This window comes from Orcinus orca, chromosome 12 (assembly GCF_937001465.1).
Source record: "Orcinus orca chromosome 12, mOrcOrc1.1, whole genome shotgun sequence".
Lineage (NCBI taxonomy): Eukaryota > Metazoa > Chordata > Mammalia > Artiodactyla > Delphinidae > Orcinus > Orcinus orca.
Genome location: NC_064570.1, coordinates 32,802,832 through 32,825,047, shown reverse-complemented (window position 1 = coordinate 32,825,047; position 22,216 = coordinate 32,802,832). Strand labels below are relative to the sequence as shown.

Sequence of the window (22,216 nt, the reverse complement as noted above, 5' to 3'; positions counted from 1 at the left end):
GTTCTATCAGATTAATCAATAGGTTTGACCTTCAGTGAATTCCTTTTTAAAGAGGTTCCATGTGTATGAGTTATTGAATACAGAGTGTCTAAGAGAAATAATTCCTTATGAATAACACCTAAAAAATGCAGAAGTAGCAAATACTTTAGATTATGATTGCTAGAGTATATTCCATTTTACTCCTACTCTTGTCCTTTCTTCAATACTTTAAAAAATACTTCTTTATTTAAAAAATAATTCTATTAAAAACCAAGACATTTATATTAATGCAATTAATATAGCAGGTTATTAGATGAAATTTAAAAGCTCTTCTTATCTCTTTGACTCTTGATTGCCAAACCCCATTGGTCACAGCTTTAAGATGTCCATATCTACCCTTCCCCAAAATGTCTAAGTGTATTACGATAATTATAGACACATAGGCATATATGTGTGTATATCTGCAATTACACTTGTCTATATACCTTTGGAAATATAAATTCATAATAATTCCCACCTGGAGTGTTAGTCAATAAACTAGAATTGGTCAAAGCCCAGACTAATCAGAGACGATGTCTTGGCTATTCCTTGCTATCCCTAGGTTAACCAGATGATCTCAGGAGAGAGGAGGCATTTGGAAGGCTTGGGCAGCAGTGATTTACCAACTACAGAAGTATTTCAGTATTTTAATTACCAGTATTTCCACAACTGTGCCTAAGATGCAAATACCATCCGTACTTTCAGTCATATGATGGCTCGTGATTCTCCCCTTAGTGCACACAGATAGAAATGCTCACATCCTACTAAAGATCTCAAAAGACCAGCATCAGAGCCACCTGTCTTATGTTTTTTTTAAACATCTTTATTGGAATATAATTGCCTTACAATGGTGTGTTAGTTTCTGCTTTATAACAAAGTGATCAGCTATACATATACATATATCCCCATATGTCCTCCCTCTTGTATCTCCCTCCCACTCCCCCTATCTCACCCCTCTAGGTGGTCACAAAGCAGTGACCTGATCTCCATGTGCTAGGTGGCTACTTCCCACTAGCTATCTATTTTACATTTCGTAGTATATATATGTCCATGCCACTCTCTCACTTCATCCCAGCTTACCCTTCCCCCTCCCTGTGTTCTCAAGTCCATTCTCTACGTCTGCAGTTTTATTTCTGTTATGCCACTAGGTTCTTCATAACTATTTTTTTTTTTAGATTCCATATGGTATTTATTTTTCTCTTTCTGACTTACTTCACTCTGTATGACAGTCTCCAGGTCCATCCACCTGACTACAAATAACTCAATTTCATTTCTTTTTATGGCTGAGTAATATTCCATTGTATATATGTGCCACATCTTCTTTATCCATTCATCTGTCGATGGACACTTAGGTTGCTTCCATGTCCTGGCTATTGTAAATAGAGCTCCAATGAACATTGTGGTACATGACTCTTTTTGAATTATGGTTTTCTCAGGATATATCCCCAGTAGTGGGATTACTGGGTCATATGGTAGGTCTATTTTTAGTTTTTTAAGGAACCTCCATACTGTTCTCCATAGTGGCTGTATCACTTTACATTCCCACCAACAGTGCAAGAGGGTTCCCTTTTCTCCACACCCTCTCCAGCATTTATTGTTTGTAGATTTTTTGATGATGGCCATGCTGACTGGTGTGAGGTGATACCTCCTTGTAGTTTTGATTTGCATTTCTCTAATGATTAGTGATGTTGAGCATTCTTTCATGTGTTTGTTGGCAGTCTGTATATCTTTTTTGGAGAAATGTCTATTTAGGTCTTCTGCCCATTTTTGGATTGGGTTGTTTGTTTTTTTGATATTGAGCTGCATGAGCTGCTTATAAATTTTTGAGATTAATCCTTTGTCAGTTGCTTCATTTGCAAATATTTTCTCCCATTCTGAGGGTTGTCTTTTTGTCTTGTTTATGGTGTCCTTTGCTGTGCAGAAGCTTTTAAATTTCATTAGGTCCCATTTGTTTATTTTTGTTTATTTCCATTTCTCTAGGAGGTGGGTCAAAAAAGATCTTGCTGTGATTTATGTCATAGAATGTTCTGCCTATGTTTTCCTCTAAGACTTTTATAGTGTCTGGCCTTACATTTAGGTCTTTAATCCATTTTGAGTTTGCTTTTGTGTATGGTGTTAGGAAGTGTTCTAATTTCATTCTTCTACATGTAGCTGTCCAGTTTTCCCAGCACCACTTATTGAAGAGGCTGTCTTTTCTCCATTGTATCTTCTTGCCTCCTTCATCAAAAGTAAGGTGACCATATGTGCGTGGGTTTATCTCTTGAGATTTCTATCCTGTTCCATTTATCTATATTTCTGTTTTTGTGCCAGTACCATACTGACTTGATTACTGTAGCTTTGTAGTATAGTCTGAAGTCCGGGAACCTGATTCCTCCAGCTCTATTTCTTCGCTCAAGATTTCTTTGGCTATTAGGGGCTTTTGTGTTTCCATACAAATTGTGAAAATTTTTTTCTGGTTCTGTGAAAAATGCCATTGGTAGTTTGATAAGGATTGCATTGAATCTGTAGATTGCTTTGGGTAGTATAGTCATTTTCACAGTATTGATTCTTCCAATCAAAGAACATGGTATATCTCTCCATCTCTTTCTATCATCTTTAATTACTTTCATCAGTGTCTTATAGTTTTCTGCATACAGGTCTTTTATCTCCTTAGGTAGGTTTATTCCTACGTATTTTATTCTTCGTGTTTCAATGGTAAAATGGAGTGTTTCCTTAACTTCTCTTTCAGATTTTTTGTCATTAGTGTATAGGAATACAGGAGATTTCTGTGCATTAATTTTGTATCCTGCTACTTTACCAAATTCATTGATTAGCTCAAGTAGTTTTCTTGTAGCATCTTTAGGATTCTCTATGTGTAGTATCATGTCATCTGCAGACAGTGACAGCTTTACTTCTTCTTTTCTGATTTGGATTCCGTTTATTTCTTTTTCTTCTCTGAGTGCTGTGGCTAAAATTTCCAAAACTATGGTGAATAATAGTGGTGAGAGTGGACAACCTTGTTTTGTGCCTATCTTTGAGGAAATGGTTTCAGTTTTTCACCATTGAGAACGATGTTGGCTGTGGGTTTGTCATATGTGGCCTTTATTTTTTTGAGGTAAGTTCCCTCTATGCCTACTTTCTGCAGGTTTTTTATCATAAATCGGTGTTGAATTTTGTCAAAAGCTTTTTCTGCATCTATTGAGATGATCATATGGTTTTTCTCCTTCAATTTATTAATATGATGTATCACATTGACTGATTTGCGTATATTGAAGAATCCTTGCATTCCTGGGATAAACCCTACTTGATTGTGGGGTTTGATTCTTTTATTGTGCTGTTGGATTCTGTTTGCTAGTATTTTGTTGAGGATTTTTGCATCTATGATCATCAGTGATATTGGGGTATAGTTTTCTTTCTTTGTGACATCTTTGCCTGGTTTTGGTATCAGGGTGATGGTGGCCTCATAGAATGAGTTTGGGAGTGTTTCTCCCTCTGCTATATTTTGGAAGTGTTTCAGATAGATAGGTGTTAGCTCTTCTCTAAATGTTTGATAGAATTCACCTGTGAAGCCATCTGGTCCTGGGCTTTTGTTTCTGGGAAGATTTTTAACCACAGTTTCAATTTCAGTGTTTGTGATTGGTCTGTTGATATTTTCTGTTTCTTCCTGTTTCAGTTTTGGAAGGTTGTGCTTTTCTAAGAATTTGTCCATTTGTTCCAGGTTGTCCATTTTATTGGCATATAGTTGCTTGTAGTAATTTCTCATGATCCTTTGTATTTCTGCAGTGTCAGTTTTTACTTCTTTTTTATTTTTAATTCTATTGATTTGAGTGTTGAATTCTATTGTTTTAAGTTTGTTTTTGTAGGTCTTTTTCTTTCCTTGTGCTTTCCTGCCTAGAGTAGTTCCTTTAGCATTGGTTATAAAGCTGATTTGGTGGTACTGAATTCTCTTAGCTTTTTCTTGTCTGTAAAGGTTTTAATTTCTCCATCGAATCTGAATGAGATCCTTGCTGGGTAGAGTAATCTTGGTTGTAGGCTTTTCCCTTTCATCACTTTAAATATGTCCTGCCACTCCCTTCTGGCTTGCAGAGTTTCTGTTGAACGATCAGCTGTTAACCTTATGGGGATTCCGTTGTATTTTATTTGTTGCTTTTCCCTTGCTGCTTTTAATATTTTTTCTTTGTATTTAATTTTTAATAGGTTGATTACTATGTGTATTGGCGTGTTTCTCCTTGGATTTATCCTGTATGGGGTCTCTGTGCTTCCTGGACTTGATTGACTATTTCCTTTTCCATATTAGGTATGTTTTCAACTACAGTCTCTTCAGATATTTTCTCAGTCCCTTTCTTTTTCTCTTCTTCTTCTGGGACCCCTATAATTCGAATGTTGGTGGGTTTAGTGTTGTCCCAGAGGTCTCTACCACTGTCCCCAATTCTTTTCATTCTTTTTGCTTTATTCTGCTCTGCAGTAGTTATTTCCACTATTTTGTCTTCCAGGTCACTTATATGTTCTTCTGCCTCAGTTATTCTGCTATTGATTCCTTCTAGAGCATTTTTAATTTCATTTATTATGTTGTTCATCATTGTTTGTTTGCTCTTTAGTTCTTCTAGATCCTTGTTAAACGTTTCTTGTATTTTCTCCATTCTATTTCCAATATTTTGGATCATGTTTACTATCATTATTCTGAATTCTTTTTCAGGTAGACTGCCTATTTCCTTTTCATTAGTTTGGTCTGGTGGGTTTTTACTTTGCTCCTTCTTCTGTTTGTTTCTCTGTCTTCTCATTTTGCTTAACTTACTGTGTTTGATGTCTCCTTTTTGCAGGATGCAGGTCTGTAGTTCCCATTGTTTTTGGTGTCTGCCCCCAGTGGCTAAGGTTGGTTCAGTGGGTTTGTACGCTTCCTAGTAGAGGGGACTAGTGCCTTTGTTCTTGTGGATGAGGCTGTGTCTTATCTTTCTGGTGGGCAGGACTGCGCTTGGTGTTTTGTTTTGGGGTGTTTGTGATCTTATTATGATTTTAGCAGCCTCTCTGCCAATGGGTGGGGTTGTGTTCCTGCCTTTCTAGTTGTTTGGCATAGGGTGTCCAGCACTGTCACTTATGGGTCATTGAGTGGAGCTGGGTCTTTTTTTTTTTTAAATTTATTTTTATTTTATTTATTTTTGGCTACATTGGGTCTTCATTGCTACGTTCGGGCTTTCTCTAGTTGTGGAGAGCGGGGGCTACTCTTCATTGTAGTGTGCGGTCTTCTCATTGTGGTGGCTTCTCTTGTTGCAGAGCATGGGCTCTAGGCACATGGGCTCCAGTAGTTTTGGCATGCAGGCTCAGTAGTTGTGGCTTGCGGGCTCTAGAGCGCAGGCTCATTAGTTGTGGCATATCGGCTTAGTTGCTCCTCAGCATGGGTGATCTTCCCGGACCAGATCTCGAACCCGTGTCCCCTGCATTGACAGGCGGATTCTTAACCACTGCACCACCAGGGAAGCCCAGAGCTGGGTCTTAGCGTTGAGATGGAGATCTCTGGGAGCGGTTTTGCCGTTTGATATTACATGGAGCTGGGAGGTCTCAGGTGGACTCATGTCCTGAGCTCAGCTCTCCCACCTCAGAGACACCTGGCTGGAGCACCAGGACCCTGTCAGCCACATGGCACAGAAGAAAAGGGAGAAGAAAGAAAGAAAGAAAGAGAGAAAATAAAAGAAAAAGAATTAAATGAATTTTTTTAATTATTAAAAATTAAAAAAATTAAAATGTAATTAAAAAGAAAGAAGAGAGCAACCAAACCAAAAAGCAAATCCACCAATGATAACAAGCACTAAAAACTATACAAAACAAAACAAAACAAAACAAAAAAAAGGACAGGCAGAACCCTAGGACAAATGGTAAAAGCAAATTATACAGACAAAATCACACAAAGAAGCATACACATACACATTCACAAAAAGAGAAAAAGGAAAATATATAAAAAAATATATATCTATACATTAAAAAACAAAAGGAAGAGAGCAACCAAATCAATAAACAAATCTACCAGTGATAATAAACTCTAAATACTAAACTAAGATAAACATAAAACCAGAAACCAGTCTGTCGCATCAAGCCCCAAGTCTACAGTTGCTCTCAAAGGCAACTGCCTCAATTTTGGGATGATTCGTTGTCTGTTCAGGTATTCCACAGTTGCAGGGTACATCAAGTTGATTGTGGAGATTTAATCAGCTGCTCCTGAGGCTGCTGGGAGAAATTTCCCTTTCTCTTCTTTGTTTGCACAGCTCCTGGGGTTCAGCTTTGGATTTGGCCCCACCTCTGCATGTAGGTCACCTGAGGGCATCTGTTTCCGCCCAGACAGGAGGGGGTTAAAAGAGCAGCTGATTCGGGCGCTCTAGCTCACTCAGGCTGGGGGGAGGGAAGGGTGCAGAGTGTGGGGCGAGCCTACGGTAGCCGATGTCGGCATGACGTTGCAACAGCGTGAGGCATGGCATGTGTTCTCCCAGGGAAGTTGTCCCTGGATCCCGGGACCCTGGCAGTGGCGGGCTGCACAGGCTCCCAGGAGGGGAGTTGTGGATAGTGACTTGTACTTGCACACAGGCTTCTTGGTGGCTGCAGCAGCAGCCTTAGCATTTCATTCCCAGCTCTGGTGTCTGTGCTGATAGCCGTGGCTCGCACCCGTCTCGAGCTCGTCTCGAGCTCATTTTGGCGGTACTCTCAATCCAGTCTCCTCGTGCACCCTGAAACAGTGGTCTCTTAGGCAGTTTCAGACGTTTTCCTGGACTCTGTCCCAGCTAGCTGTGGCGCACTAGCCCCCTTCAGGCTGTGTTCACGCAGCCAACCCCAGTCCTCTCCTGGGATCTGACCTCCGAAGCCCGAGCCTCAGCTCCCAGCCCCCATCCATCCTGGTGGGTGAGCAGACGAGCCTCTCAGGCTGGTGAATGCTGGTCACCACTGATCCTCTGTGCGGGAATCTCTCCGCTTTGCCCTCTGCACCCCTGTAGCTGCGCTCTCCATTGTGGCTCCGAAGCTACCCACCCCGCCCCGCCCCGCCACCCACCGTCTCTGCCAGTGAAGGGGTTTCCTAGTGTGTGGAAACTTTTCCTCCTTCACAGCTCCCTCCCCGAGGTTCAGGTCCCATCTCTATTCTTTTGTCTCTTTTTTTTCTTTTCTCTTTTGCCCTACCCAGGTACGTGGGGAGTTTCTTGCCTTTTGGGAAGTCTGAGGTCTTCTGCCAGCGTTCAGTAGGTGTTCTGTAGGAGTTGTTCCACATGTAGACGTATTTCTGATGTATTTGTGGGGAGGAAGGTGATCTCCACGTCTTACTCCTCTGCCATCTTGAAGGTCTCCTGTCTTACGTCTTATATATCAACCTTTCATATTTTTAAATTAAGTCCCTTAAAGTGTACCATAGACAGTGTAGATGTATTCCTGAAAGTCTCATGTCAAAACTATGTAGCAAGTAAGGTTTATTTTCAGAACATTCCTTTCAAGCTCCCTTCTAAGCAGACCCTTAATCACATTTTAGCAGATTTGTCCTCCAGTTGTATCCTTTCAATGACCCCAATCACCCAGAGCTTAGGGTTGACAAGCTCCTTGTACCTCACTGAATTTACTAAAAAGAAGATATACCACTGCTTTATTATTAGTGTACTCATTATATATCTCATTATTACAATATATTATCAATTCATAGATGGTGGGACAATAACTTAAACTAGTTTGTATCTACCTTTCTACCCAGGACATTGCAAATAAATGTCATTCGGTAATGTTTGTGCATTGTTCTTTTGGATTGAATTGGTAAAGACACATATGGACCATCGCAAAATATCCAGAATATTTATTTTTTACCTCTTCAAATATTATGTAGATTTGAACATAGAGGATTGCCATATTTCCCTCAATTGTCACTCTGTTGATTTACGGTCACTTGATGCCTTTATTTTCCTTTTCTTTAACACATGTTTACCTCTTATACAGAAGGTACAGAAACCCTTCATTGAATATGTTCCAGTTTCAAACAGTTGTCTGCATGTACTAGAATTTCCTCCCCGTTATTTTCTATTTGGGGATGTAAAGGAAATGACATTTATTGAGTATTTATAGCCAAGCCTTTTGCTAGGTATTTTGCATACATTATCTCATTTAATCTAAATTGTCTCTCAGTAGTGTACTTAATGTACTTATTATTGACCCTAATTTGCAGATAAGGGAGCTAGGAGTTGACAAAGTAAAATAATCTGCCCGAGGTCACAGAAATGCTGGGACCACAATTTGAATACAAGGTTGTGCCTCTGAATCACTATGTTGTTTTTGCTGTACCACAGTAACGGATGGTACTTGTCTGAGGATTAGGTGACATAAGTAACTGTTTTCTAATCTATCAAGCACTATCCACACATGGAATTTCTAACTCATATATTATAATTTCCAACAGAGTAAGGTGAGTAAATTGGTATGTAATAAATGTTTTAACTGATTGTGATTATAATAGAACTTCAAAAATTACGTGAAATGATGTTAATGAGTTATTAGAGAACTAAAATCCACAAAATGGAACATCTCATCTTAGCCAAAAGGTATGAAATATGAATATGTAACAGTAAATATATTTTTAGAGAATATCATAGGGTTATGGAATAATATCTGAATAAAATCTGTTGTAGCCTTAGGTAGGCCTTATATTTGATATGTAATAGTGAGAACACTTTGGAATTCAGAGTTACATGTTGTTGTTGTCACTCTTCCCTAGGTGTTCCAGATTGCGTATGTGATTGTGAAAGCAGCTAATTCCCCTCGGCCTGGAAACTGGATTTTGGAACGCTCACTTGATGATGTTGATTATAAGCCCTGGCAGTATCATGCTGTGACGGACACAGAGTGCCTAACACTCTACAATATTCATCCCCGCACTGGACCACCATCATACGCCAAAGACGATGAGGTCATCTGCACTTCATTTTATTCCAAGATACACCCCTTAGAAAACGGAGAGGTAAGATGAGAAAACTCACCCTCAGTACATTTAAGGTGCCAAAATAGGCCTGTCATAAAAACTAGAATATATCAGTCATAATGTCAGGGAGATTTTAAAATAGGATTTAGCAGAAGTACATTTTAAATAAGTTATTAAGTAAAAGGGAAAAACTGAAAGTGATTAGAATTTTAACTGCCTTCCTCTAGTGTGTTATCTCCCATTTCCAATAAAGATCAGAGAAGAGGAAATGGGCTTAAGTTGGAAAGTCAGTGATTAATTTTAAATATAAAGAGACTTTAATTTTAAATATAAAGAGACTTTTCTAACACTGTGGTTTGCTAATAATTGGAGGAGGATTGAGACCTTAAAAGAAGGTCTAGATCTGTGTGTACTCTGGTCTGAAGATGGGGACAAAAGAGGTAAATTTGGGAAGAAATATAATTCACCTGAAGGACCTAAAGAGAAGGAAATTTTGTCAGTTTTTGTATGTTTTTCTGCTGTCACCACATAGTGCTGCAGTGGGGTTCCTTTCCTTTGTTCAGGCTTTGCCTATTATATGCTTAATTCAAAAGCGTTCAATTTCTCCGTAGCATTGTTTTTGTATGGGTAAGATTTTAGATTCATTCATTGCTTTTCAGCCACAGAGTCAAACCATGACTTCACCTCTACCAGCTGTGTGATCTTGAATCAGTGACTTAAATTCTCTGTGCCTTAGTTTCATCTCCCATAAATTGGAAACAATAACAATAGTTCTTATTTCTTATGATTGTCAAGAAGATTAAATGAATTATTATGTTTAAAACATTAGAACAATGCTGACAGACATATACACTATTGCTTTGTAAGCATTAACTATTTTTGTTGCTCTTGTTAATAATAACAACTATTGAGATTGTTGTTTTTGTTGGTAGTCGTAGTCGTAGTATTAGTAGCCTTCTCTCAAATACCCAAACCTAGACTTAGTGACTTTTTTGGATTCTCTAGTTATATTTCCCTAATCAGTCTCCCTTCAGTATATATGGCCTAGCTCTTTTTTTCCTACCTGTTTGTATACATCTCTATTTATATTCATGTCTGATATTCTCTTCTCACCAGTTCACACACCTAAAGCTGGTATCATTTTTTATATTCACAGTTTCAGAAAATCCATATTCATACACTATCATGCCCACCTCCACCAATCTAGGGTTATCTCTTTAAACACTTCTGGGGGCAAGTTAGAGTTTTGACATAAATCTATCACACTCTCTTTTGGCACTATTATTCTATGAATGTATACCAGTGCCTCACTATATTTCAATTTCATGTTCAAAAATATCAGTTTTGGGCGAAAAGAAATCCAAATGGTGCTCTCAGCAGAGATTCCAATCTGCCAAATGACAAGGAGTCAAAAGCAGTGAGTCAAACAGCTGTTCAACCTGCTTTGTGCCCAGAGGCATCCAAAGTCCTGGCCAGATTGGCCTGAGGATATGGGAGTACGGAGGAGTGCAGAGAGACTATATTTGAGTTGAATTTGTATTATTTTTCTCCTGGATCCAATGTTTACCCAGAACCAATAATTATCTAATATTTATAAAGCTATTCTTTACCTTTAAAAAAATGGTCTAATTCAGAAATTTGTTGAACAATGTAAAATGTACCCAGATAGATGTGTAACATACAAGTTACATGTATATCCCTGAAGCATGCTCTCCCTACAATGATGGTGGTTCTCCATCCTTTAGACCGTGTCAACTTGCCAACATGGAACAAACACACATTCTATTTGTTTGTGTTTAACTGGCTATGCTGTATTAGACATTCACTAAAAACTAATCATTGATGGTGACTTTTAAGAACAACTTATTCAACTTTCTCTGTGACATGCTTTTTTAAGTCTATTTTTCTCTCATTGGAAAGTGGATGAGGTGAGGAACAGAAAGTAAATTCAAAATATTTGATGTAGAATGATAGTATTTAAGAATATGAATTAAATTCAGACCTCTCCTAGAATATCTGCTTCATTTTATATATTATGCTGTGAAACGTATTACTTTTTGGAATGAACAGGTCCAGCAAAGGTAGGTGATAATCTCCCAAGACTCCCAGATCCACTGGTGACAAAGCTGAGATAAGAATCCAGGTCCCCTGACTCCTAGGTTAGTGTTTCTTTCAGACTGAAGACTGGAAGTCGATTTTTTTTAAAAAGTTGGTAATAGCTAAACTCAAATAATGGTTTAGAAGAGATATAGAGATAGATATGCTGGATCCATTAAAGTAGAAAGATTCTTAATCCTGAGATATCATGATATAGAAGAATGTACATAGGACTGGAAGACTGGGCTCTGCTTCTGGCTCTTGTTTTTGTGGGATGTTGGGCAGGTCACTTAATCTCTGAGTTTGAATTTCTTTAATACATGAATTAGTTTTATATATAAATTGTCCTAAGGCATCTTTCAGTTCTAAAGTAATAGTTTTGGATATCAACTACAATATAACATGTGGGAATAATTTTTGGATGCTTGTCTCCAATATTTCCCAGACAAGTGACTATGAAATAAATCTTATTAAATTTCAGTTTTAAAATGATTCACTTTTGAGTACCATCTGAAATCTAATTACTAGGTGCTTATGTTCAGAACTTCCCAGAGAAGTGACATTCAAGTAAAAACCAAATATGTAAACCAGTAAATGCAAAATGATAGTATAAATGCCACAGCAGAAGTGTGTACAGAAAGTGGTAACGTCCATCTGGGTGAGCCAAAGGAGCCATATTGAGAAGATGAATTCTCAGAGTACAGGGAAACAGAAACAAAAGTTTCTTAGTATCTCAAAAGTTTCAAAGGCAATATGCAAATTCATCTCTAATATGCCCTATGACTTAAACTAGGCATATAACAAGACTTCACCTCCATTGTTGAAGGATATTTTTGTTGGGTATAGAATTGTAGGTTTCTTATTGTTTTTTGGCATATTTTATTGTCTTCTGGTTTCCATTGTTTATGTGGAAAAGGTAACTATTTAATAATTGTCCTTTGTAAAGTCTTTTATTTCTTTAAAGATTTTTATCTTTGTTTTTCACTAGTTTTACTATGATGCTCCAGATCTGCACTGCCCATTACAATCTTTATTAGACATATGTGGTTATTAAATTTATATTTCAATTAATTCAAATGAAATTAAAATTCAGTTTCTCAGTTGCACAGCCACACTTCAAGTGCTCAATAGCCACATGTGACTAGCAGCTACCACACTGGATTGCACAGAATAGATCATTTCTATCATTGCCTAAAGTTCTATTGGGCAGTGTTGCTATAGATGATAGCTTTCTATTTTCTAGATTGGGATTTATTTGGTTGGTATATCTGCAGAGTGATGTCTTTCATCAGTTCAAGAACTAATTCAGCCACTAACTCTCCAAATATTGCTTCTTCCCCATTATCTCTCTTCTATAAATATGATTTAGAATAATTTAGAACTTCTCACAGTATACACTATGCGTCTTACACTCTCTTTTATTTATAGTCATCCTTTTGGCTTTCTGTCCTTCATTCTAGATATTTTCTTCTTGCTTACTTTGAGTTCACGATGTCTCTCTTCAGCTATGTAAAAACTACTGTTGAAACCAATCATAAGATTCTTAATTTCAGGTATTATATTTTTCAGTTCTAGAATTTCTCTTTGGTTCATTTAAAATAGTTTGGTATCTAGTTTTATATCAAATTTTTATATACCTATTGAATTTTTAATAATAAAATTATATTCAAATTTTCAATATTCTATTTTTATCTCCTTGAGCATAAAGTAACAATTATTTGAGTTCTCATTTTATAATTCTAATATCTGGCCTTTGTGAATATATTTTAATTCTGTTTCATTTGCCAGTTATTTCCTATGCTGTATCGTATCCTCACATTCTTGATTATTTTTACATATCAGAAGTTGTATTTGAAAAACTGTGTGTAGAAATAATTTAGGCCTAAGAAATTGTCTTTACCTTATGAGGATCTTCTGATGCTTCTGCCAGGCAATGGCAATATGGATCATCTTAATCCAATTTCTGGGATACTTAGATGCCTCAAAGCTGTGCTGAACTCCCATGACAGCTGATTTAATTCTAGTTTATCCCCATTCTAGGCTTCCTGTCTTTGAAGTCCAAACTAAAGTGTGTGGAATTTACCTAAGTCTCACCCATACAAGTTCCGGAATCCAACTTTTGTCCTCCTAGTACAGCAAGACTGTCAAAGCACTGCTCAGTCTCTGAGCCATGTCTTCTGAACAGGGAAATGTCCACAGGACAAAAGCTGTCACAATACACTAATTATCTCTATAGACATCAGTCTTCTCCTTGATATTGAGAAGTTGATTCTTTATCTTCCTGATAGCTGTCATATGGCTTTACATAAATGTTTTTATATATTTTGTCCAGTTGGTCTAGTTGTTATCATTGACAGTGTTAGCACTAATTATATAATTTACTATAAACAGAAGCATAGTCTCATATGCACTGTTTAAAGACTTTTTATTCTGGAATCATTTTATATTTACATAAATGTAAGAAGAGGACAGAGAATTTGCATGTCCCTTTTACCCAGTTCCCCCTAAGGATAATATCTTACATAATTACCATTCATTTGTCAAAATAAGAAATTAATATTGATACTCTATTACCTAAACCACAGATTTATTCAGATTTAATTCATGTTATCATTAATGTCTTTTTTTTTTTCTCTTCTGGGATCCAAGTTGGGATACTACACTGCATTTATTGCATCGTGTCCCCTTAGTCTCTTCTAATCCATGACAATTTCTTAATCGTCTCTTGTTTTCCTTGGCCTTAATCACTTTTAAGAGTACTGGTCAAGTTTTTTGTAACATGTTAGTCATTTTGAGTCATGATTAGACTGGGCTACTGGGTTTGGGGGAAGAATACCACAGAGGTGAAACAACTTTCTTATTGCATCACTCATATTTATTTTTATATGCACATCTCCTATGTCCTCCTTATTGGTTTATAAGTTTTACTGTCTTCTAGATAGGATTTTATTTTAGACAGCAATATCTAAATATTCACCATGATTTGAAATGTATATTTTTGACTAAGCATTGAATGATCATTTGCTTCCAGATCTTCATAATACCCTTTAAATATAAATTTAAGTCAGAGAATAAGAAAAATAAGAGCAGAGTATTTTTAAGACTCACCTGTGCAGCAAGGCATTATGAAATAAACATGTCTCAATTATAACACACTAAGTAATAATGTTTATGTTATAGGTATAGAACATTAATAGAAAATAGTCTTCTGTGACTAACATCAAATCTATTGAGTCTAAGGTTTATTACATTATTACTTGTCTGTAGAGTTTTAGAGACATGTGCCATAACTTTTGGAACATTCCAAGGTATCATATTTCAGGTGAAAAGTACATCATTTTAGAGCTGAAAGATACCTTAGGTGAATACCTTAGGAATTCAAGGATATCATATCCTTGACTTTGACATCTGTATCCAAACTTCAGCGCTCTCCTCTGTCCATATTATCACTGGAGACCATTTAGCCTTTCCTTCTGACCTCTTGAGTCTTAACAGCATCATCTCTGCTTATTTCTTCAGTTTTATTTGTTGCTACAGCCACCGCCACTTTTTGGCCTCCACCCTCTAGCCTGGTCCATTCTCTGTCCTCCACCTCACATTGCCTGCAAGAGATCAACAAATGTTAGTCATGTGGATTCACCAGAATGGCACATACCCAGTCCCCTAGATGACTGGGTTCAACTGCATCCAAGAAGGAGAGTAGTCCTGCAGGCTAGCATCCTGGGCTTGCACCCAAAGGGAGAAGAGAAATTTACTGAGCTATGAGATAATCAAGTCTCAGGACTGGCAGAGGAAAAATAATAGAGGGCAATGGAGGCAATGGTCATAATAGTATGGCCTAGTATGTTGTTATCCAGGGTGTAAACAGAAGGAGACTTGGAGCAAAACTTTCCAAGAGTTTCATTTTAGAAAGGTGATTTTGCATCAGCAGTGCCAAGAGAGGGCTCAGCAGGAACCCGCTTGCCTTGCCTTGAGAGAATGATCCTACGCTCCAGAATAGTTGTGTAGTATGTAGTAACAGACCGCAGGGGGCCTCCATTACTTTGAGGGCAGCCAAAGACAAAAACTTTGGTGGATACAGCTGCAAAGATGTACTTCTCCAGCAGTGCCACAGGGAGCCAATTCCAACCAGAGCTGCTATCAGCCCGAGTGCTGCCTCTGCTGAAAGCACTTGCCCCTGGATGCTATTTAGAACTGCTAACAAGAACCACCACTTGGAGGCAACCACTGTGAACTATGATTGCAGCCATGGCTCCTCCCAAACTTGGCTTTACTTGGCAATCACTGGGATCATTTGAAAGATAGCTATTTCTGGGACCAGGGTTTTTAATTCAGTAGGTTTGGGAAAGGCTCAGGAAGCTCTATGTATATGTTAAACAAGTACTCCTGGTGATTTTGATACCCCTCCTTTTGGCTCATTGTTCAGATATTTCCAGCTTTCCCAAACCCTGGAGAAGAACAGATCATTAGTTATTTAGGGAAAGCGTATCAGACATTCTAACTCCTTCTAACTGAAGAAAGAGGCTTACTTTTCTGACAGAAAACATGATTGGCTTTGGTGGACCGAATCTGTGGGTGAGTTTGAGTTTAGTAAATAAACTTTGAGCTGTCACTAAGTTATAGATGGTTAAAGGAGCGGCTGGGAGAGGAGAATCACATTGATATTGACAAGAATGGGGCTGTATGGATGGCACTGCTTTAGGGCTCCTAGAATTAAAATTGTAGTAAATGTGTTTCTGTTATATGAGACTCTCCCCTTTCTGTGACTGGGATTATTGCTTTAAATTTCTTTGGATTGTCACTAGACTGCTAAATAATATTCATAGTTACCATATTAATTTTTACTTCAGTTTCCTCATACAGAGACCTTTAAGTTATTCACATATGATTTCCTCTTTTTTTTACTACAACACTTCGCAGCTCTTCAGGACTGCAACTCAGTTGGAACTTAGATTCACTTTGATTCTGCTTTTGAAACATGGCAGGCTTGTATAAATTCCCTGGAGCAGCCATCATTAATTCTTGAAGACACCTTTTTTTCCTTTAAACTGTGTGTGGAGCTTTGATATTATTTTCATTTCCTATGTGACAGAATTTTACATATACAGACAGAATTTTTTCTCCCTCCTTATATCACCTGACATTATGATGATCCTTAGAATTGCAAATACTGGAAAATGAAGAAACAAACCCAACACTGTGTAAAAAAAACTGTTTCTGAGAACCTTCTTTGATGTGATATTGTTCACGGTATGGCATGATTGCATGTGTGAGTTTGTGTGAAAATGCAGGGATGGAAATGAGGAACGAGCCTTTCTCAATTACCCTTGGAGTTGCTCCCTTAAGGAGAAGCATCAGGGTATCACTAATTTGTATTGGTTTTGAATAGAGATTTAGGGAAATAATTTATGGGGGTTTCAGATTTCCTTCCTCTAAAAATAGTTCTTGCATTGACCAACATGGAGCCAGTTAGTACCTGGAGCAACAAGGTGAAAGTGCCTCAATACAATGAGGTTTATGTGGCTTCCTCCAAAAAAACCCCCAGCTTATTTCAACTCCAGTTGGAATATACAGAGCACTTGAAATGTATTGGAATTACACACACATAAAATCCATAATTCACTTTTTTCCTTATTTGGATCACATTTTTTAACATCTTTATTGGAGTATAATTGTTTTACAATGGTGTGTTAGTTTCTGCTTTATAACAAAGTGAATCAGCTATACATATACATATATCCCCATATCTCCTCCCTCTTGCATCTCCCTCCCACCCTCTCTATCGCACCCCTCTAGGTGGTCACAGAGCACCGAGCTGATCTCCCTGTGCCATGCAACCGCTTCCCATTAGCTATCTATTTTAAATTTGGCAGTGTATACATGTCAGTGCTACTGTCTTACTTCATCCCAGCTTACCCTTGCCCCACCCTGTATCCTCAAGTCCATTCTCTATATCTGCGTCTTTATTCCTGTCCTGCCGCTGGGTTCATCAGAACCCTTTATTTCTTTTTTAGATTCCATATATATGTGTTAGCATAGAGTATTTGTTTTTCTCTTTCTGACTTACTTCACTCTGAATGACAGACTCTAGGTCCATCCACCTCACTACAAATAACTCAATTTCTTTTCATTTTATGGCTGAGTAATATTCCATTGAATATATGTGCCATATCTTCTTTATCCATTCATCTGTCGATGGACACTTAGGTTGCTTCCATGTCCTGGCTATTGTAAATAGTGCTGCAATGAATATTGTAGTACATGACTCTTTTTGAATCATGGCTGTCTCAGGGTATATGCCCAGTAGTGGGATTGCTGGGTCATATGGTCGTTCTATTTTTAGTTTTTTAAAGAACCTCCATACTGTTCTGCATAGTGGCTGTATCAATTTACATTCCCACCAACAGTGCAAGAGGGTTCCCTTTTCTCCACACCCTCTCCAGCATTTATTGTTTGTAGATTTTTTGATGATGGCCATTCTGATTGGTGTGAGGTGATACCTCATTGTAGTTTTGATTTGCCTTTCTCTAATGATTAGTGATGTTGAGCATCCTTTCATGTGTTTGTTGGCAATCTGTTGGCAATTTCTCCATTTCTTTGGAGAAATGTCTATTTAGGTCTACCGCCCATTTCTGGATTGGGTTGTTTGTTTTTTCGATGTTGAACTGCATGAGCTGCTTATATGTTTTGGAGATTATTCCTTTGACAGTTGCTCCATTTGCAAATATTTTCTCCCATTCTGAGGGTTGTCTTTTCGTCTTGTTTATAGTTTCCTTTGCTGTGCAAAAGCTTTTAGGTTCCATTAGGTCCCATTAGTTTATTTTTGTTTTTATTTCCATTTCTCTAGGATGTGGGTCAAAAAGGATCTTGCTGTGATTTATGTCACAGAGTGTTCTGCCTAGGTTTTCCTCTACGAGTTTTATAGTGCCTGGTCTTACATTTAGGTCTTTAATCCATTTTGAGTTTATTTTTGTGTATGGTGTTAGGGAGTGTTCTAATTTCATTCTTCTACATGTAGCTATCCAGTTTTCCCAGCACCACTTATTGAAGAGGCTGTCTTTTCTCCATTGTATATTCTTGCCTCCCATATCAAAGGTAAGGTTACAATATGTGCCTAGGTTTATCTCTGGGCTTTCTATCTGTTCCATTGATCTACATTTCTGTTTTTATGCCAGTACTATACTGTCTTGCTTACTGTAGCTTTGTAGAATAGTCGGAAGTCAGGGAGCCTGATTACTCCAGCTCCATTTCTCAAGATTGCTTTGGCTATAAGGGGTCTTTTGTTTTTCCGTACGAATTGTAAAATTTTTGTTCCAGTTCTGTAAAAAATGCCATTGGTAGTTTGATAGGGATTGCATTGAATCTGTAGATTGCTTTGGGTAGTATAATCATTTTCACAATGTTGATTCTTCCAATCCAAGAACATGGTATATCTCTCCATCTGTTTCTATCATCTTTAATTTCTTTCATCCATGTCTTATAGTTTTCTGCATACAGGTCTTTTGTCTCCTTAAGTAGGTTTTTTCCTAGGACTTTTATTCTTTGTGTTGCAATGGTAAATGGGAGTATTTCCTTAATTTCTCTTTCAGATTTTTCATCATTAGTGTATAAGAATGCAAGAGATTTCTGTGCATGAATTTTGTATCCTGCTACTTTACCAAATTCATTGATTATCTCAAGTAGTTTTCTGGTAGCATCTTTAGGATTCTCTATGTATAATATCATGTCATCTGCAAACAGTGACAGCTTTACTTCTTCTTTTCTGATCTGGATTTCTTTTATTTCTTTTTCTTCTCTGATTGCTGTGGCTAAAACTTACAAAACTATGTTGAATAATAGTGGTGAGAGTGGACAACCTTGTCTTGTGCCTGATCTTAAAGGAAATGGTTTCAGTTTTTAAGCATTGAAAACGATGTTGGCTGTGGGCATGTCATATATGGCCTTTATTATGTTGAGGCAAGTTCCCTCTATGCCTACTTTCTGTAGGGTTTTTATCATACATGGGTGTTGAGTTTTGTCAAAAGCTTTTTCTGCATCTATTGAGATGATCATATGGCTTTTCTCCTTCAGTTTGTTTTTGTGGTGTATCACATTGATTGATTTGCATATGTTGAAGAATCCTTGCATTCCTGGGATAAACGCCACTTGATTATGGTGTATGATCCTTTTAATGTGCTATTGGAGTCTGTTTGCTAGTATTTTGTTGAGGGTTTTTGCATCTATGTTCATCAGTGATATTGGCCTGTAGCTTTCTTTGTGACATCTTTGCCTGGTTTTGGTATTAAGGTGATGGTGGCCTCGTAGAATGAGTTTGGGAGTGTTCCTCCCTCTGCTATATTTTGGAAGAGTTTGAGAAGGACAGGTGTTAGCTCTTCTCTAAATGTTTAATAGAATTCGCCTGTGAAGCCAAGTGGTCCTGGGCTTTTGTTTCTTGAAAGATTTTTAATCACAGGTTCACTTTCAGTGCTTGTGATTGGTCTGTTTATATTTTCTATTTCTTCCTGGTTCAGTCACAGAAGGTTGTGCATTTCTAAGAATTTGTCCACTTTTCCAGGTTGTCCATTTTATTGGCACATAGTTGCTTGCAGTAATCTCTCATGATCCTTTGTATTTCTGCAGTGTCAGTTGTTACTTCTCCTTTTTCTTTTCAAAGTCTGTTGATTTCAGTCTTTTCCCTTTTTTTCTTGATGAGTCTGGCTAATGGGTTATCAATTTTGTTTATCTTCTCAAAGAACCAGCTTTTAGTTTTATTGATCTTTGCTATTATTTCCTTCATTTCTTTTTCATTTATTTCTGATCTGATCTTTATGATTTCTTTCCTTCTGCTAACTTTGGGTATTTTTTTCCCTTCTTTCTCTAATTGCTTTAGGTGTAAGGTTAGGTTGTTTATTTGAGATGTTCCTTGTTTCTTCAGGTAGGATTGTATTGCTGTAAACTTCCCTCTTAGAACTGCTTTTGCTGCCTCCCATAGGTTTTGGGCCATCGTGTTTTCATTGTGTTTTGTTTCTAGGTATTTTTTGATTTCTTCCATGATCTCTTGGTTATTCAGTAGTGCATTGTTTAGCCTCCATGTGTTCATAGTTTTTACAGTTTTTTTTCCTGTAATCAATATCTAATCTCATAGCGTTGTGGTCAGAAAAGATACTTGATATGATTTCAATTTTCTTAAATACCAAGGCTTGATTTGTGACCCAAGATATTGTCTATCCTAGGGAATGTTCCATGAGTACTTGAGAGGAAAGTGTATTCTGTTGTTTTTGGATGGAATGTCCTATAAATATCAGTTACATCCATCTTGTTTCATGTGTCATTTAAAGCTTGTGCTTCCTTATTTATTTTTGTTTTGGTTGATTTGTCCATTGGTGAAAGTGGGGTGTTAAAGTCCCATATTATTATTGTGTTACTGTCGATTTCCCCTTTTATGGCTATTAGCATTTGCCTTATGTGTTGACGTGCTCTTATGTTGGGTGCATAAATATTTACAATTGTTATATATTCTTGGATTGATCCCTTGATCATTATGTAGTGTCCTTCTTTATGTCTTATAATAGTCTTTGTTTTAAAGTCTATTTTGTCTGATATAAGAATTGCTACTGCAGCTTTCTTTTGATTTCCATTTGCATGGAATTTCTTTTTCCATACCCTCACTTTCAATCTGTATGTGTCCCGAGGTCTGAAGTGGGTCTCTTGTAGACAACATATGTATGCGTCTTGTTTTTGTATCCATTCAACCAGCATGTGTCTTTTGGTTGGAACATTTAATCCATTTACATTTAAGGTAATTATCGATATGTGTGTTCCTATTACCATTTTCTGAATTGTTTTGGGTTTGTTATTGTAAGTTTTTTCTTTCTCTTGTGTTTCCTGCCTAGAGAAGTTCTTTTAGCATTTGTTTTAAAGCTGGTTTGGTGGTGTTGAAATCTCTTAACTTCTGCGTATCTGTAAAGGTTTTAATTTCTCTGTCAAATGTGAATGAGATCCTTGCTGGGTAGAGTAATCTTGGTTGTAGGTTTTTCCCTTTCATCTCTTTAAAAATGTCCTGCCACTCTTCTTGCTTGCAGAATTTCTGCTGAAAGATCAGCTGTTAACCTTATGGGGATTCTGTTGTATGTTGTTTGTTGCTTTGTTGGGGTTGTGGTAGAGGGCACAAAGGCACAGCTTACTCTCTTTTAGGGTGTTCGCTAGATATGGCTGTCACGTATAGCTGTGTCACTGATTAACCATGGGGCTTGGACGGATGAGTAACAGCCCAATTCATGCCCCAGCCAACTCACATAAATATAATAAAGATCAAATTAAGTCATTTATGGTAATGCCTCCTTGTAACCTATATAATAGGATAGTAAATACTCTAGTTTAGTAGGTAACATTGGCTTAAGCTCCCCTCTAAATGTGAGATGACTGGTCAGTGCTAGCCTCACTATTATATAAGAAAATTTGCAAAGGATAAAATAAGATTTAATATTATATATGCAGTCTTTAGCTTATACATCCAATAATGCTATTCTTCCGTATAGATATTGTAGAGACAAGTACACAAGTTTAAATTATGTGAGCACCTTGTAGAGGAATTTCAAGAAAGCTGGGTAAACCAAGTTCCATTTGTTGTACTCATTGCAACTTGTAAAAGAAAAACTTATGTTAAAATTCTCTGAAAGTGTTGTCAGTATTTTGAGACCCAACTTTAAAGCGTGTTGAAATTAGAAAATTATGAAACAGAATTGTATTTGTTGTGTACAGAAAGAGGAAAAAAAGAACTATTAAATGCACTGGACATTATAAGAAGCATTTGAAACTCACCTTGTGGCTTTTAAAAATCAAGTCTGAAGTCCTGAGCAAACATTCCATGAGAGAATGGCAGGTCATACTATACTTAATGGTGTCAGCATTTTTTTTTTTCATGTTACCAAAGTAGGGACTAAGTCTTCAATTAAAATGTAAATCCCATGGGAAGGAAGAGGATTTGTGGGTACTGTTGTTATTGTTATCAATAATGTTGGCAATGACCATTTTGGATATAGTGCTTCACTGATTACAAATCACTTGTCATACACTCTTCCGTCTGATCTTTATCAAAGCCTTGGAGACACTTGAAGCCAAAATATTTATCATTCTCATTTTACTGATGGAGGTTAAATAACTTGTTTGTGGTCACATAATGGTAAATTCTCAACATTAATCTCTGGTTCA

The 22,216-nt window shown here is 37.3% G+C and overlaps 1 protein-coding gene across 1 annotated transcript in view; it reads left to right on the top strand.

Moving 5' to 3' along the window:
- Window positions 1–22,216, top strand: part of LAMA2 (laminin subunit alpha 2) — a 607,678-nt gene that overhangs the window by 199,826 nt on the left and 385,636 nt on the right. Inside the window, exon 4 of the mRNA XM_049695645.1 lies at window positions 8,726–8,968. Coding sequence (XP_049551602.1) covers window positions 8,726–8,968 — 243 coding nt within the window. The remainder of the gene's footprint in view (window positions 1–8,725; window positions 8,969–22,216) is intronic.